General features: G+C 34.8%; 1 protein-coding gene across 2 annotated transcripts in view; it reads right to left on the minus strand.

Moving 5' to 3' along the window:
- Positions 1-6406: 6406 nt before the first annotated feature.
- MIPOL1 (mirror-image polydactyly 1) overlaps positions 6407-15575 on the minus strand; it is a 298374-nt gene continuing 289205 nt past the window's right edge. For both annotated transcript variants that reach the window (XM_040256732.1, XM_040256731.1), the window contains one exon: positions 6407-7158. In XM_040256732.1, the coding sequence (XP_040112666.1) occupies positions 7092-7158 (67 nt within the window). In that variant the 3' untranslated portion in view covers positions 6407-7091. The remainder of the gene's footprint in view (positions 7159-15575) is intronic.

A 15575-nucleotide genomic window follows, 5' to 3' on the forward strand; every position in this document is an offset into this window, starting at 1 on the left:
ATTTTGTGTTAACTTTAAATGGAATATAATCTATAAAATATTGAACCACTATGAAGTGCACCTGAAACTAATATAATATTGTAAATCAACTATCAGTTCAGTTTAGTTGCTCAGTCGTGTCTGACTCTTTGTGACCCCATGGACTGCAGCATACCAGGTTTCCCTGTCTATCACCAACTCGCAGAATTTGCTCAAACTCCATGTCCATTGCATTGGTGATGCCACCCAACCATTTCATCCTCTGTCGTCCCCTTCTCCTCCTGCCTTCAATCTTTCCCAGCATCAGGGTCTTTTCCAATGAGTCAGTTCTTCGCATCAGGTGGCCAAAGTATTGGAGTTTCAGCTCTAGCATCAGTCCTTCCAATGACTATTCAGGACTGATTTCCTTTAGGATTGACTGGTTGGATCTCCTTGCAGTCCAAGGGACTCTCAAGAGTCTTCTCCAACCCCACGGTTCAAAAACATCAATTCTTTGGCTCTCAGCCTTATTTATGGTTCAACTCTCACATCCATACATGACTACTAGAAAAACCATAGCTTTGACTAGTCCGACCTTTTTTGGCAAAGTAATGTCTCTGCTTTTTAATATGCTGTTTAGGTTTGTCATATATTTTCTTCCAAGGAGCAAGCATCCTTTAACTTCATGGCTACAGTTACCATCTGCAGTGATATTGGAACCGAAGAAAATAAAGTCTCTCACTGTTTCCATTGTTTCCTGTCTATTTGCCATGAAGTGATGGGATCAGATGCCATGATCTTAGTTTTCTAAATGTTAAGTTTTAAGTCAACTTTTTCACTTTCCTCTTTCACTTTCATCAAGAGGCTCTTTTGTTTTTCTTCACTTTCTGCCATGAGGGTGGTGTCATCTGCATATCTGAAGGTATTGATATTTCTTCTGCCAATCTTGATTTCAGCTTGTGCTTCATCCAGCCTGGCATTTCGCATAATGTACTCTGCATGTAAGTTAAGTAAGCAGGATGACAATATATAGCCTTGACATACGCCTTTCCTGATTTGGAACCAATCGGTTGTTCCATGTCCAGTTCTAACTGTTGCTTCTTGACCTGCATACAGACTTCTCAGGAGGTAGGTAAGCTGGTCTGGTATTCCCATCTCTTTCAGAATTTTCCACAGTTTGCTTTGATCCACACAGTCAAAGGCTTTGGTGTAGTCAATAAAACGGAAATGTATGTTTTTCTGGAACTCTCTTGCTTTTTTGATGATCCAGTGGATGTTGGCAATTTGATCTCTGGTTCCTCGCCTTTTCTAAATCCAGCTTGAACATCTGGAAGTTCATGGTTCACATACTGTTGAAGCCTGGCTTTTATCAGGCTTCAACTATAAAGTATCAAATATACTTCAATTAAAAAAAAACAACTTATGATAAGGAAATCAATAGAAACAGACTTGGAAATAGAATAGATAATAGAATTAACAGACAAGCACAGTATTCCAGAAAATAGTGTCAAGCATGAAAAAATTAAGGAGATCTGAAAGACATTAAAAAGACCCCAATTTAAAATTTTAGAGATGAGAAGTGTATTTGTGAAGTAAAAGGCTCTACATGGAATTAAGAAGAGTACATTAGATACTGCAAAAGAAAAAGTCGCTAACTTTAAAGACAAAATAATAGAAAGTATTCAAAATAAAACACCCAGAGGAAAAAGAAACACTCCTCTGCCACTGGCAAAATGAACAAAGAATGAATGAGCTGTAGGACAACCTCAAGTGGCCTAATATATATTAAGTAGCGGTTCTAGAGAGGGAGGAAAGAGTTTGAGGACAAATGGTATTGGGGAAAAACCCAAAATTTTTAAAAATTGATGAAGATTATAAACTTATAGTCCAAGAAGTTCAACAAATAAGCATAGGAACATGTAGAAATCTGTAACACATCACAATCAAATTGGCTAGAACGAGTAATGAAGGTAAAATCCTTAAAGCAGCCAGAGGACATATGTACAGAGAGCAAAAATTAAAATGACAGTAGCCAGAGACAGTAGAATAATATCTTGAAAATATTTTTCCAAAAGGTTAATCTAGAATTCTATAGCCAGAAAAAAACCTTTCTTCCCCCAACAAAATGAAGGCAAAAAAAAGACACAGACATTTTCAAACACACAAAAGCTGAAGGAACTCATTATTTACAGCCCAGCATTGTATAAAAGATACATACGTCAGGAAGGAAGAAAATGGTAGCAGGTGGAAACTTGGATCTACATAAACAAGAGTACTAGAAATGTAAATATGTGGGTAAATATAAAATAATGTTGTTCTTACTTTTTGAATCACTTTAAAAGTAGTTAATTATTCAAAGCAAAAACAATAATTAAATTATTATTGTATACCTATGTAAAAATAAAATGCATGACAACAATATCACAAAGGTCATACATGGTGAGACAATTTTTTTAAACAGCAACCTGAGTGTTTAGATATTATCAGTTTATAGAAACTTTACCCCAACAATTCCTACTGCCTAACCCACCCTAGTCCTCTTGTAGCCATGTACCTTAAACTTTAAATTCTAAGTTCACTACAGGTGATAATGTGTTACATAGTCTGTTTATATTTACCTTATCTTGATTGAATAACCAAACACAACGGAAGCAATGTTCTTAGATTTTAGCTCTTGGTTACAGCAAAATTCCACATACAAACTCCAAAATTAGTAGAGGTGCTTTGTAATAGATTCTAATCATTTTTTTATTAAGAGAATTTGATTGCCTGTCTTAGGTTCTTTCTAACCAAAATACAATTTCTCTTTAATATTTTACTAGTGCCAGTAGTAAAGTACCTAATAAATTTGTCCTTAATGACTTTTATCTTTATTAAACTTGTAAGACAGTCAGACACAGTTTGACAGTGAACTTAATCTGTTTCCTTACTGTAGTGTATTTTATAGGCATATTCAGTACAGTGCTTTCAGGACTGAACACTTATAAATGCTTGATTAAATGTATAAATAATTGTATTGAAATGTATAAAATTTGCAGTAGAGAGCTTAAAAGACTGAAAAGTAAATATATATTTCAGATTTTGGAGTTTGTGCATTAAAATATACCTTTCTTAATAATCTGACCATCAGGAAACTGGTCACATCCAAAGTACCAGCATTCTCCAAAACTATGTTGAGAAAACAGTAACATTAAAAATAAGTATATTAAGATTTCTCCAAAGAAGTTATCAATAGTACACAATAATTTAATGAGTCTTAAAAATCCACATTTATCACTGTCCAATTCTATTTATGAAATCATACATTAAAAATAACTTCAACCTTTATCAATTTAACTTAAAGTACATAATAAAAAAGAAAACCTTTTCAAAGAAGGTTATTCTAGTAAAAGGATTACAAAAAATCTGGTAACCTGAGATGCTATTCTGGAACGTATGCTACTAGTTCAAATGTGCAAGCTCCAACTTAACAAATGTTTAAAATATTTGAGTTTTTAAAACAATGCCAAAATAAACCACATCTTTTCTAGAGATGACATATTTAGCTGAGCTCAAGCAATATAAATCTTTCAACCATTTCATGTATTTGTTTAAAAGCCTCAGAAACCACGTGCATTTGTAATAAAACGAACAAAATGCTGAAGTCGCTGGAGCCTAACAATTGACTTATAAATCAATTTTTTAGAAAGGCAAATGTATTTATGTGCATATGTGTCTCTGTATTTATATATCTCTCTCGATATCACTAGATAGATAGCATAGCTGTAGAGAGTAGTTATCAACACAATAAATGTCTTGCGAAAAATTTGGGTTCCATATAAACCATATGTGAGAAGACAAATGTATAGGACATGGCTATTTTATCATTATAATGCCTCACTTGTCAAGAGTATTTAAAGACAGAAACTTCACTAATTATCTTTAAAAACATACTATCTATAAAAATGGCTTTCTATGCAATGTTAATCAATATTAAAACTACATTTTTGTCCAATAAACTAATTCTATTGGTAAGTGGTCTGATGAGAAGATTTATCCATTTATTTGAATAAGGACATCTACAAAGGATCAAGTTTCTCACTGAAAAAGAAAGATATTTTAAATAATTTTAACGCAATGGTTAAACATAATATAGAAGTAGAATGAAAGTTTCTCCCATATTATTAACTAATAACTTTGCTTTATACTTTGCTTATAACTTGCCTATAACTGGTTGTATCTTTAACAGATGCTCCAGGAGGTACAGTGAGCCTTTAAGTTTAGACTGTCATTTGCTAGAAACATATTGTCAGGTTCTAACATCAAGCCAAATTAAAGAGTACAGAAGAACTCTGGTTATTTTTAATCAACAATGAATTGTCACAATATTCCTAATTAGTGAAAGTAAGGCTAAGGTTGCTGCTGAAACACTCTAGAGAGGTAGTAATCATGTGATGTTGTTCACATATGCAGCTCACATTACCGTACTTAATTGAAAGATATGTGCAGAAAATTCATACATATATGCATAAAAGAAATGGCACAATAATAAAAGAAACTGCAACAGTTAGAATCTTTGATTTTTAATTTTTGTAAATGAAAGTTTTGGAGACCTGTGGTTGCATGGAGTTGAGTCATAAGATCTCAGCTCTAAGTCCCAGCCAGTTCTTGCCAAGTTCCTAGCTCCACTGAGTGTGTTTCCTCATTTACAAAATATATTACTAATACTACTACTAATGGTAATACTAAAACTACTAGCATCATTATCATTATTACATGGTTGACATATATATTGGTAATATAGTACTGTCTATAGAATCACATAAAAATGCAGATGAGAAAGGGCTTTGCAAATCAAGTGTTACACGTTTGTATGATCTTTTCTGCTTTTCCTCTGAACTACTTATTTTTAACAAGGAAAAGTAAATTATCATTTCACTGTAGGAATTAGACTTGATGTTTAAAGTAAACTCAAAGCAACCTCTTTTCTGAAGTGTGGAACACTTCAGAAGTTGCATTATTATTGAATATATAGAAAACTGATCTTCAGCAGGCAAGATTATTCCTTCATACCCCCTTGCCCTGTCCAAAAAAAAAGTACTACTTGTCACATCTGTAATTTTGTAGACAATTCATTTTGAAGAGGATGTGGTAATCTGGGGGAGATTACCTACACTGAGCAATAGGAGATGCTAGAACTATTTTGTAAATTTAATGTCAAGGTATCAAATTCTTTAAAGGTTCTGTATATTGATTATAGGAATTAGTTGTGCTAATCTGATTGGTTAGTTATAGAAAGAGATGCTTGGAAATTGTAAAATGCCTTTTTTCTACACTTTGTGTTTTACAAAACCTCAAGCAAAATAACTCAATAAGGTTTTGTCTGTTATTCAGGAATAAACTGAAAATTCAAGTTACTTGTGATTTATTTGAAGAGGATTCAGGAATGGACTATTTTGTGATGAGAACTGTTTTTCTTCACTTACCTGCATGACTTGAAAGGGGCTGTTCCTTCACATAGGGAGCTGTTACATGTTTCAGTTAGAGCTAGTAGAGAAAACTACATGCATGACGAAACTATTCTAAATTTCTATAGTTAGATCGTCGCGGTTTAGAGAGGCTATAATTCTCTTTAGGACTGTAGAATAAATCCAGTTAATTTTGAACCCCTATTCTTCCTTATTTTTCACATAGTTTAAGCAAAATTAAAAGCAGGCAACATGAGTAAATTCTAAATTTGAATCAATGGGATGATTCTGTCAGTTAATTCAATGGGTTTACTAAGAAACAAATAGAGCTTGTTTGCATCACAATTCTTTTGTCACCCTGTGATAAAGCACCTTATATTTTCTGCAGAGTAAAAAAAATTCAAAAGCATAATTTCCAATGGTGTATGCAATAAATGATTCTGTACTTGTCCTGAAAATAGGCAATGGTAGATAATTTAGCTCAGTCTTAAATTAAAAGATTATATGGACTCAGAAAATTTTTCACTTGCCTACTTAATTTTCACTAATTCCATCTCTACTTATCTATTTCATCCTATTCTGGTCATATTTATTTTCTATTTGCTTCTCATCTATTCAATCTTAAAAAAAAAAAGATTTTTTCCTGTAGCTAAATACATGAATTTTAGTTTTATCCGTAAAATTTAAAGTAATAGGTTTCCTGAACCAAATCACAGGTTTACTTTCTCCCCCAAGTCTTTATATTTTTACATTATAATTTTATTGTATATTATAATTAGATTTCCATCTTCCATAACAAAAATTCAAATGACAGTCTAAATAAAGGCATTAAAAAAAAGAATACTTCATATGTTTCATGGGTGCTTGCCTTTTCGTGTCATGGTGACACATGCCAATTTTCAAGCCAAAAGTATCCCACCTGAGTAGATAGACTTGGAAATTACTATGGCTTAAATAGAGTTTAGATCATTATTCAGACCCAACATTAAAGAATTTATAAGTACACATTAACAATAATTTCTTTTTATTGAAAACAGTGTGCGTTATTTGTAGTGAAAACAATCATGTTTTGATTAACGTAATTTTAATATGCCAAGCTCTTAATAAAGCAAATTATACATTTGATTCTTGGTATCTATACTTAATATTCTTTAATACTAAAAAAAGATTACATGCATGCATTGAAGGAAGACTATACATGCTTCTTATGTATGTGCTTCTCTCATTGGTTAAGAAATAAACTCTATATTGAAAAATGCATGTATTTGAAGTTTTGACCTAACACAGTGGATTAAGGTTTAGACAATATTTACTTTGCTGCATTTGACTCAGAAAGGGCCATATGTGAAGATATGATCCTGACCAACTTTACTATGTTTCTATAATGGTCTTCCAGCAAAAATATTTATATTAAATACAGTGAGATATAAAATAATTACAAATAAGCTGCAACTTTACAGCTATTCATTGGTAAAAGTCTGTAGTTAATACATTTGGATAAATAAGTCAGCAGCAAAGTGGTTAAACATTTGTGATTTGATTTTATCTCAGCTTGGAATGTGGTTGGAGTGTCCCACTTCTAACAACTGTTTGCTAAGTTAAGGCTTTAGTGTTTACACAGTGTTGAATGAAGCAGCCTGGTCACCAGATGTGATTGCTTCCCCAGACTGTCGTGTTTTTTTCAGTTCAGATCACTGTCCTCATGGTCCCTGTTTCAACCTTCTTCCTCAGGACGTCCACCAGCCTTTCCAACCTAAGTTGAGGGCAGTGGGGTGGGAGGGGAAAAAATAAAGAACATAGAAAGTGCAATTATTGTCAGGCATGTTTTGACTGAAAAAGGACAGTATTTACCTGTGACCAAGCACTTCTGGTCGTCATGAGAAGAGACAAAGCATGACTGTAAGTGAGAGACACGGGTGCAGAGTGCCAAGTATTTGAGGTTAAAAAAACAGCAAAAACACACACTTAAACCCAATCATCAGATTACGTCAGTTTTAGAGGCTACATGAAAAACACAAGCTACTAGTTTTAATACATCTACCTACTTACATCAAAGTTATGAATTATTACGCCATGACAAGATGGCATATTAAATGTTGAGCAGTTTCAAACTGATTTTTTACCCAAGAAGTACATTTTTCAATACAGAAATACTATCACTCTTAGACCTGTTACTGAGCTTAATAAGTGATATGCTGGTATAGTGTATAATTGTTATGCATTACATTTCTTCTCTTTAAAGCCAGGTATTAGGTGGCTAGGTTGGAAAAATGATGTCTCAGTGGCATCAAAACAATTTAAATATATAAAAATGGTTTGATGCTAATAAAACCAGATTTTCTGTCCTATATTGTAAAAGTTTCTATTCCTGAGTAATGTAAATTGGCTAGCACTGACTCTATATACTTCTGAGTCAAATATAAGTGATTTTTCAGTTGATTAAAATTTCACCAACTAAACTGAAAATGGGAGTCAAAAGTTCAGAAGTCATTCTGTAGGGTTCTTAAGACTACTCTATGGGAGAGAGATGACATTCATTGAATCAGCAAGGGTTTTGCTTCTCAAAAGATGATGGAATTAGATCATCAATTGCCTTTTTCTTACTATTTTCTTTATGGTAAGCATAAAACCTCAACCAAAAATCTTGCTTGATGTCACACACACAGAAATCTTCTCTGTAAGGGAAGCTCATACCCAGCAGCTTTCATATACACAATTCTCCCTCCTCAAAGACTGGTGAGCGACACAGTCTAGTCTGCTCCAGCTTGCCTCATTTATATGGATCCATGCATGAGGGTCCTTTGCAAATAAACACAGCACCGAGCCAGACACTAAAGGAATGAGGGTATCCTTAGAGTCATACACACTGGTTTAGATGGACTCATCAGCTGCATGCAACATTGAAAACAGCTCAAGTTAAATGGATGACTCTGCATATATCAAGAGTTTTGTTAATAGAAAGTAGGGACATGAAACAACTCGGGGCATAAAAAAATCTTGGCTTTGAGAAATAGAGTTATGATCTCATAGTGAAAAAAGAAAATCTTGCTTAAATTTATTACCAAAAATTTCTCTAATGTAAATTTTACACAAGTATTATACATCCATTAAAACAGCTTTAAGCTAGTGATGCAAATACTTAAACGAGAAGATTTACAGACAATTCACTGTATTTACAGATGACTCTGTATTAGTTGGACTTTCCCTAGTGATAAGAACCAGTGCTCTGTTATAACTCTCTGAAGTGTATGATTCCTAGGATCGCATAGATTCTTTAAGACAAAGTTTTACTAAGGTTAACTGTGGAGGAAAGGGAAGAAAAATGTCACTGTGAAATTTTAACTGCATTGTAAAATATGCTGATAACCCAAATTTACAGTTAACAACTAGAGACCTTGTAGAAGCCAGCAGAAACCTTGATATGCCATTAATAGAATTTGTCAGCATAGACTGCAAAAAGTTAACACAATGCACATATTTCTGGCTGCACTGGGTCTTTATTGCTGTGTGCAGGTTCCTCCAGTTGCCATGCAGGGGCTTCTCCTGCTGTGAAGCATGGGCTCTAGAGAGTATGGTCTCAGCAGCTGCAGCGTGCAAGCTCTTTAGTTGTGGCATGCAGGGTTAATTTCTCTGTGGCATGTGGGATCTTGGTTCCCTGACTAGGGATTGAACCCACATCCCCTGCACTGGAAGGCAGATTCTCAACCAGTGGACCACCAAGGAAGTCCCGAAAGTTAGAAAATAGTACTTTCAAGTTAGTTAACTGTATCTCTCTCCCACATTATCATTTGCTCTACTATTAAAAAAACTTCCTCATAATGTAAAAGTAAGCTCTACTTTGCATAGTTATTGTCTGTATGAATTCTGAATCAATGGAATGCTAAATTACTGAGATGAGTCTGTGTTGTGCTTTTGGTTTTTTCTTTACAGATGGACTCATCTTACTTTAGTTTCTTCATACATTAGGATATCTTTCCATTTAGATCTCTTACATCTTGTGAAGGTAAGAGGTTAGGAGGAAATACTTAAATATCATGTTTTGCAATGTCTTTACTATATTTCAACAACTACTAGATCAGCCACATTCTCAGTTTATCCAGGTTGAATGATTTATGAAAATTTGATCTCAGAAACGAGAAATATGTCAATTACATCGTTTTGTAAAAGCTTACTGACTTTTGAAACACAATGAAGCATCTATTCCTTCCTGTAAGGAATGGACTATACCTTGCCAAACACGGACTGTGCTGACAGGAAGGTAGGTGTGTCTGCCTGTTGAACCACCTTGCAGGATCTGCCTGCAGGTTATTCTTTACTGTCCTAATCAATAATATCCTTAAAAAATTACATAGTTTAATAAAATAGGCTCCAATTGCTTTACATGTTGCTCAACGATAGCTTCTCACAAAATTCATGAAATAGGAAAAGAGTTAGATTAGAATTCTAGGATTAGAATTTCTCTTCTAAATGAAGAAACAGAAGCACAGACAAGGAAACCCTTGTACAAGGTCCTAAGATAAGACAGTAACAAATGTGGGCCTGGTTTCCTTGTTCTTATTTCAAAGTTACTTCCACTAGAGTTTGGGCTAATAGAAAGCTACAGATTTTAGATTATAGGTTAATGTATTATTTGTCTTAATAAGTACATTAAACTGTTTCCTCAATTTATTACCTAAGTCAAATTGGTAAGCATTTACTGGTATATTTTATCTGCTAGTTTAGTAACAATTATAGGAAAGTAAACTGATAACGCTGTACATAATTAGGAAATAAGACAGTTTATTTGCTGTAACACAAATGTTTTGTGAACTTGAAAAATACATTTACAGCTATAGTTTAGACAGAAATTCTAGCTTTTTCAAATAACACCACTTTTATATTTTCTTTATGTCTATATAATATGTACATACTACACTGAAATACATAGCTTTCCATCAAGTAGATGATCATAAGTTATTTACCAATTTTCTGAGTTGGTTTACTCTCATTTTTCACTCTTAACAAATATCTTGATACATTTTAAAAGGCAAGTAATACTTAAGGAATACTGACTATGTGTCAGTATTCTGAGAAGTACTTTATGCACATATTTAATTTTCATTACAACTCCATGGAGTAGATACTATCATTAGATGACAAACCAAAGCATATAGAAGGTAATCTGACCAGAGTTGCACTGCTATTGAGTTCTGAGGCTGGCATACACTGCAGGGTGTAATTACCACATCCCTGATCTCTCTGATGATGTGCTCCACTGCTTCCAAAAATACTGTAACTTTTAAGGTTTAGTTTTGATTTTTTGTGGCCTTGGATTACTCTTACTGACTAGATAATTTTTTTGCAAAGTGAGAAAAAGGACTGAAAATACAACAAATTCCTCATCTTCACTTGAATTGTAATGAAGCAAAAATCTCACTATAGATAAACAAGCTATAGATTCCATAAAAAAATTTTTTTAGAGTTCATTTTTGAGAGAAATTTTTGTTTTATCTATCAAGGTGAGAGTAGAATTCTTATTAGCAGGAGAATTTTCTTTTTAGAAAAAAATTCCATTTCTACTATTTAAGGCAACAAAATTATCTCATCCAACATATCTGGCTTCTTAATTATTATTTTTTTCCCAAGGAGAAAGAACCAGGGAAATTCAAGAGAGATGGATAAAAATCATCCTTCCAGTAGAGAAGACAGCAAAGCCACTAAAAATGCTTTGGGTTGTCCATTAGTATCAAAGGTCTTGCCCTTTTTAAACAATGGCAGCGGGACAAGAAAGAGATTTAAATGTAGTTTTTTCTTTTACTATTATGGCTGTTCTTTCTATGCTAGTTCTTAAATGTTGTTTTATCACCTTTAAACACTTTTTATTTTTTCCTAAAAGATGTTATTTGTTCCCCCGATTTCACTTAAATGCTTATGGTACAGATTATCATCCCAAAACTCTCCTCTGAGTTTCACCCTCATATATCCAACTGCCTTCAAGATAGCTCCTCTTGCTTATTTCATGGGTATATGACAGTGAGCATATCTAAAATAAAGCTTATTTTACCTCCCATGCATATTTCAGTGTTTCTTATTCTGATTACTGTTGCCATTCATTAACTCAACCAACTTTTAAGTTGAAAAAATTTAGAAAACCTTAGTTCGTTGATTTTTTTTTTTCCTCACTGCAGCTTGGGTCTATGAAAAGATTGTGATAAAACCACTAATGTAGACAGAAGGAAGCAGTAAAAGGGTTTACCTCATCTAGTAACATTTTCATTTTAGAAAGACTCCCCCTGGCAAGAATACAGAGATGAGATGGAGGTAAGTTGGCCTACAGGTAGGGAGTCCAGATAACATTTTAGGAGCACAACAATGTGGATGTACTTGTGGTCACAAAGCTGCCTACCTAAAAAGCTTATGAAACAGATTTAAGTTCAATCAACAAACATTTATTTAGTAATTCCTATGAACTAGTTTGGAGAAGGCAATGGCACCCCACTCTAGTACTCTCGCCTGGAGAATCCCATGGACGGAGGAGCCTGGTAGGCTACAGTCCACGGGGTCGCACAGAGTCAGAACAACTGAGGGACTTAACTTTCACTTTTCACTTTCATGTCCTGGAGAAGGAAATGGCAAGCCACTCCAGTGTTCCTGCCTGGAGAATCCCAGGGATGGGGGAGCCTGGTGGGCTGCCATCTATGGGGTCACACAGAGTCGGACATGACTGAAGTGACTTAGCAGCATGAACTAGTTACTATTCGAGGCATTGATTATTCAAAGACTAGGACATGGCTTGATCATAGGAGCAGTAAGGTGGAGAAACATCTTTATATGGTAACTTCAATCAGTTATTGGTAAATGCTGTAATAAAAGGGTAAGCATGGGTATTACATATAACCTAGCTTGGGCAGGGAAAAAGAAGGGCCTGTAAAGGCTTTCTGATGATGCCTGAGTTAAGTTTTGAAGGATAAGAAGGGTGGGCATGGAGAGGGGGTAGGATGGGAATTTCAGAGAAAGGAAATAATGTGTGCACAGGCACTGAGGTATGAAAAGCATGATGTGTGTCAAGCCTACCAGTAGGATGGTTTTGCAGGCTTCTCGGGATCATGGAGGATGTTGGGAAATGAGACTGGAGTGGTTGGTCATGACTAGGTCTTGCCCTAGGTGGTAACTAAAGCCACAGGAGTGGATGGAAATGCTAAGAGAGACATAAGAAAGGAGGAGGAGGTGTGGGGGTGGGGTGGGAAGAAGATAAAACCAAAATGAAAAAAAACACTTAAAGGAAAAGGACTGACAAAAGAATTTGAGAAAACAGTTAGGGAAGCAAAAGACAAACCAAGAGTAGGTGCTGTCACAGAAAGCAGAGAAGAGACTTTCAAGAAGAGAGTGATCAACAGGGTTAAATACTTAAATAAGATGAAAGTGACAAATGAACATTAGGAAATGACAACCTTCTCTGTGCAGCTTTGATAGCATGATAGAAGTAGGATAATGTGAAAAAGTAAAGATGAAGTATAGGCTTGGTTAGAAAATATAAGATCTTGGGTAGAAACTAAAGAGGATTATAGTTGCAGGAAAATGTATAGCTGAGGAAGTCCTTAAAGAAATGGATGGCATGTGAATATGTTTATGGACGATAGGAGAGAAGACTACGGGAAGAAGCTAAAGTAAAAGGGAGAAAGACAATATATTTTAAGGAGGGTCTCAGAGAATGGAATCATTTAAGCACAACTTGCAGCATTATCACTAAAAATATGACTGGAAAACTTTTCCTTGGATACTAGAGGGTATAGAGGTTGGGGGAATAGAGCTGTGGATAACTCTGTACAGGTGGAGGCATTTAACTGACATAACTCATTATTGCTAGACTCAATTTTCCCCACTGAGTAAGAGGCAGAGTTCTCTACTGAGAGCACAGGGTAAAGAAAAAGGCTGGGAAGGGGGCAGGAAATAGTAAAGGTTTAATAGGACAAGAAAGGGAGGTGATATTGGACATGTAAAAGCAATGCTAGTGGGATTGATGGGCCACTGATATTGAAGTTTCTTAGCATGAATGCAGAGGTTAAGGTGGAGAGGAAGACACTGAACCAGGTACTTGAAATGCACATTAAAGGAATCTCACTGATCTCACATTTATGGAGATCAGTAGATATCACTGGAGAGGAGAGAGACATAGTGATAATAAAGTTGGATGATATAAATCTCAAAGAAGGGAGGGTTTTCATGTGGATGCAGAAGGTATGAAAACAGCAACAGGGAACCAGAGAACTCTTCTTTCTAGTCTACAGGGTATGGGGAAAAGACTGGTGTCTAGTGAGCTACAAGGAAAGAAGTGTCTTTGGTAAATTCAAGTTTCAGGTAGAACGTATGTGTGAAACATTCAGTACAGAAGTTGTGGAAAGATGCAATGTAGTAGGGCTTCTGAGGTGGTGCAGTGATAAAGAATCCTCCTGCCAATGACAGGAGGCACAAGACATGTCGGTTTGATCCCTGGGTCAGGAAGATCCCTGGAGTAGGAAATGGCAACCCACTCCAGTATTCTAGCCTGGGAAATCCTGAGGACAGAGGAGCCTGGTGGGCTACAGTCCGTGGGTTGCAAAGAGATGGACACGACTCGATGACTGAACAACAAAACCCACCCTCCCAGGCATAAACTGTAAACAATGAAACAAAAAGTTCTTTCTCAGTCTCAGGCACACTATGTAACTGAAAGATACAGATTAAAATACACACAGATGCATAAAAAATACATATATATATATTTATATATATACACACATTTATAAATCTGTAAAGACACAACATATAAATATGAACACACATATGTGCATAAAAGTATGTGTAAGAAATAAAGGAAGATCAATAAAAGAGAGAATAAAATGGAGAAGAGAAAAGAAAGACTATTCACATATGAAACAGAATGGAAAAAGAAATTCTAAGTGAAAAGGTGAATGCAGAAGTAAATAGGAGAGTGGGGTTAAAAGTCATGGTGAGCACATTAATAAACTGAAAGATAAAAACCATATGATTACTTCAATAGATGCAGAGAAAGCCTTTGACAAAATTCAACATCCACTTATGATAAAAACCCTCCAGAAAGCAGGCATAGAAGGAACATACCTCAACATAATAAAAGCCATATATGATAAACCTACAGCAAACATTAACCTCAATGGTGAAAAATTGAAAGCACTTCCCCTAAAGTCAGGAACAAGACAAGGGTGCCCACTCTTACCACTACTATTCAATATAGTTTTGGAAGTTTTAGCCATAGCAATCAGAGAAGAAAAAGAAATAAAAGGAATCCAGACTGGGGAAGAAGAAGTAAAACTCTCACTGTTCGCAGATGACATGATCCTCTACATAAAAAACCCTAAAGACTCCACCAGAAAATTACTAGAGCTAATCAATGAATATAGTCAAGTTGCAGGATATAAAATTAACAGACAGAAATCCCTTGCATCCTATACACTAACAATGAGAAAACAGAAAGAGAAATTAAGGAAACAATTCCATTCACCTTTGCAACAAAAAGAATAAAATACTTAGGAATAAATCTACCTAAAGAAACAAAGACCTATATATAGAAAACTATTAAACACTGATGAAAGAAATCAAAGATGACACAAATAGATGGAGAAATATACCATGTTCATGGATTGGAAGAATCAATATAGTGAAAATGAGTATACTATCCAAAACAATCTATAGATTCAATGCAATCCCTATCAAGCTACCAAAGATATTTTTCAGAGAACTAGAACAAATAATTTCACAATTTGTATGGAAATACAAAAAACCTCGAATAGCCAAAGAATCTTGAGAAAGAAGAATGGAACTGGAGGAATCAACCTGCCTGACTTCAGAATATACTACAAAGATCAAGACAGTACGGTACTGGAACAAAAACAAAAAAATAGATCAATGGAACAAAATAGAAAGCCCAGAGATAAATTCATGCATCTACAGACACCTTATCTTTGACAAAGGAGACAAGAATATACAATAGAGAAAAGACAATCTCCTTAAGTGGTGCTGGGAAAACTGGACAACCACTTGTAAAAGAATGAAACTAGAACACTTTCTAACACCATACACAAAAATGAACTCAAAATGGATTAAAGATCTAAACATAAGACCAGAAACTATAAAACTCCTAGAGGAAAACCTAGACAAAACACTCTTTGACAT

Source organism: Oryx dammah, unplaced genomic scaffold (assembly GCF_014754425.2).
Source record: "Oryx dammah isolate SB20612 unplaced genomic scaffold, SCBI_Odam_1.1 HiC_scaffold_16, whole genome shotgun sequence".
Taxonomy (NCBI): Eukaryota; Metazoa; Chordata; class Mammalia; order Artiodactyla; family Bovidae; genus Oryx; species Oryx dammah.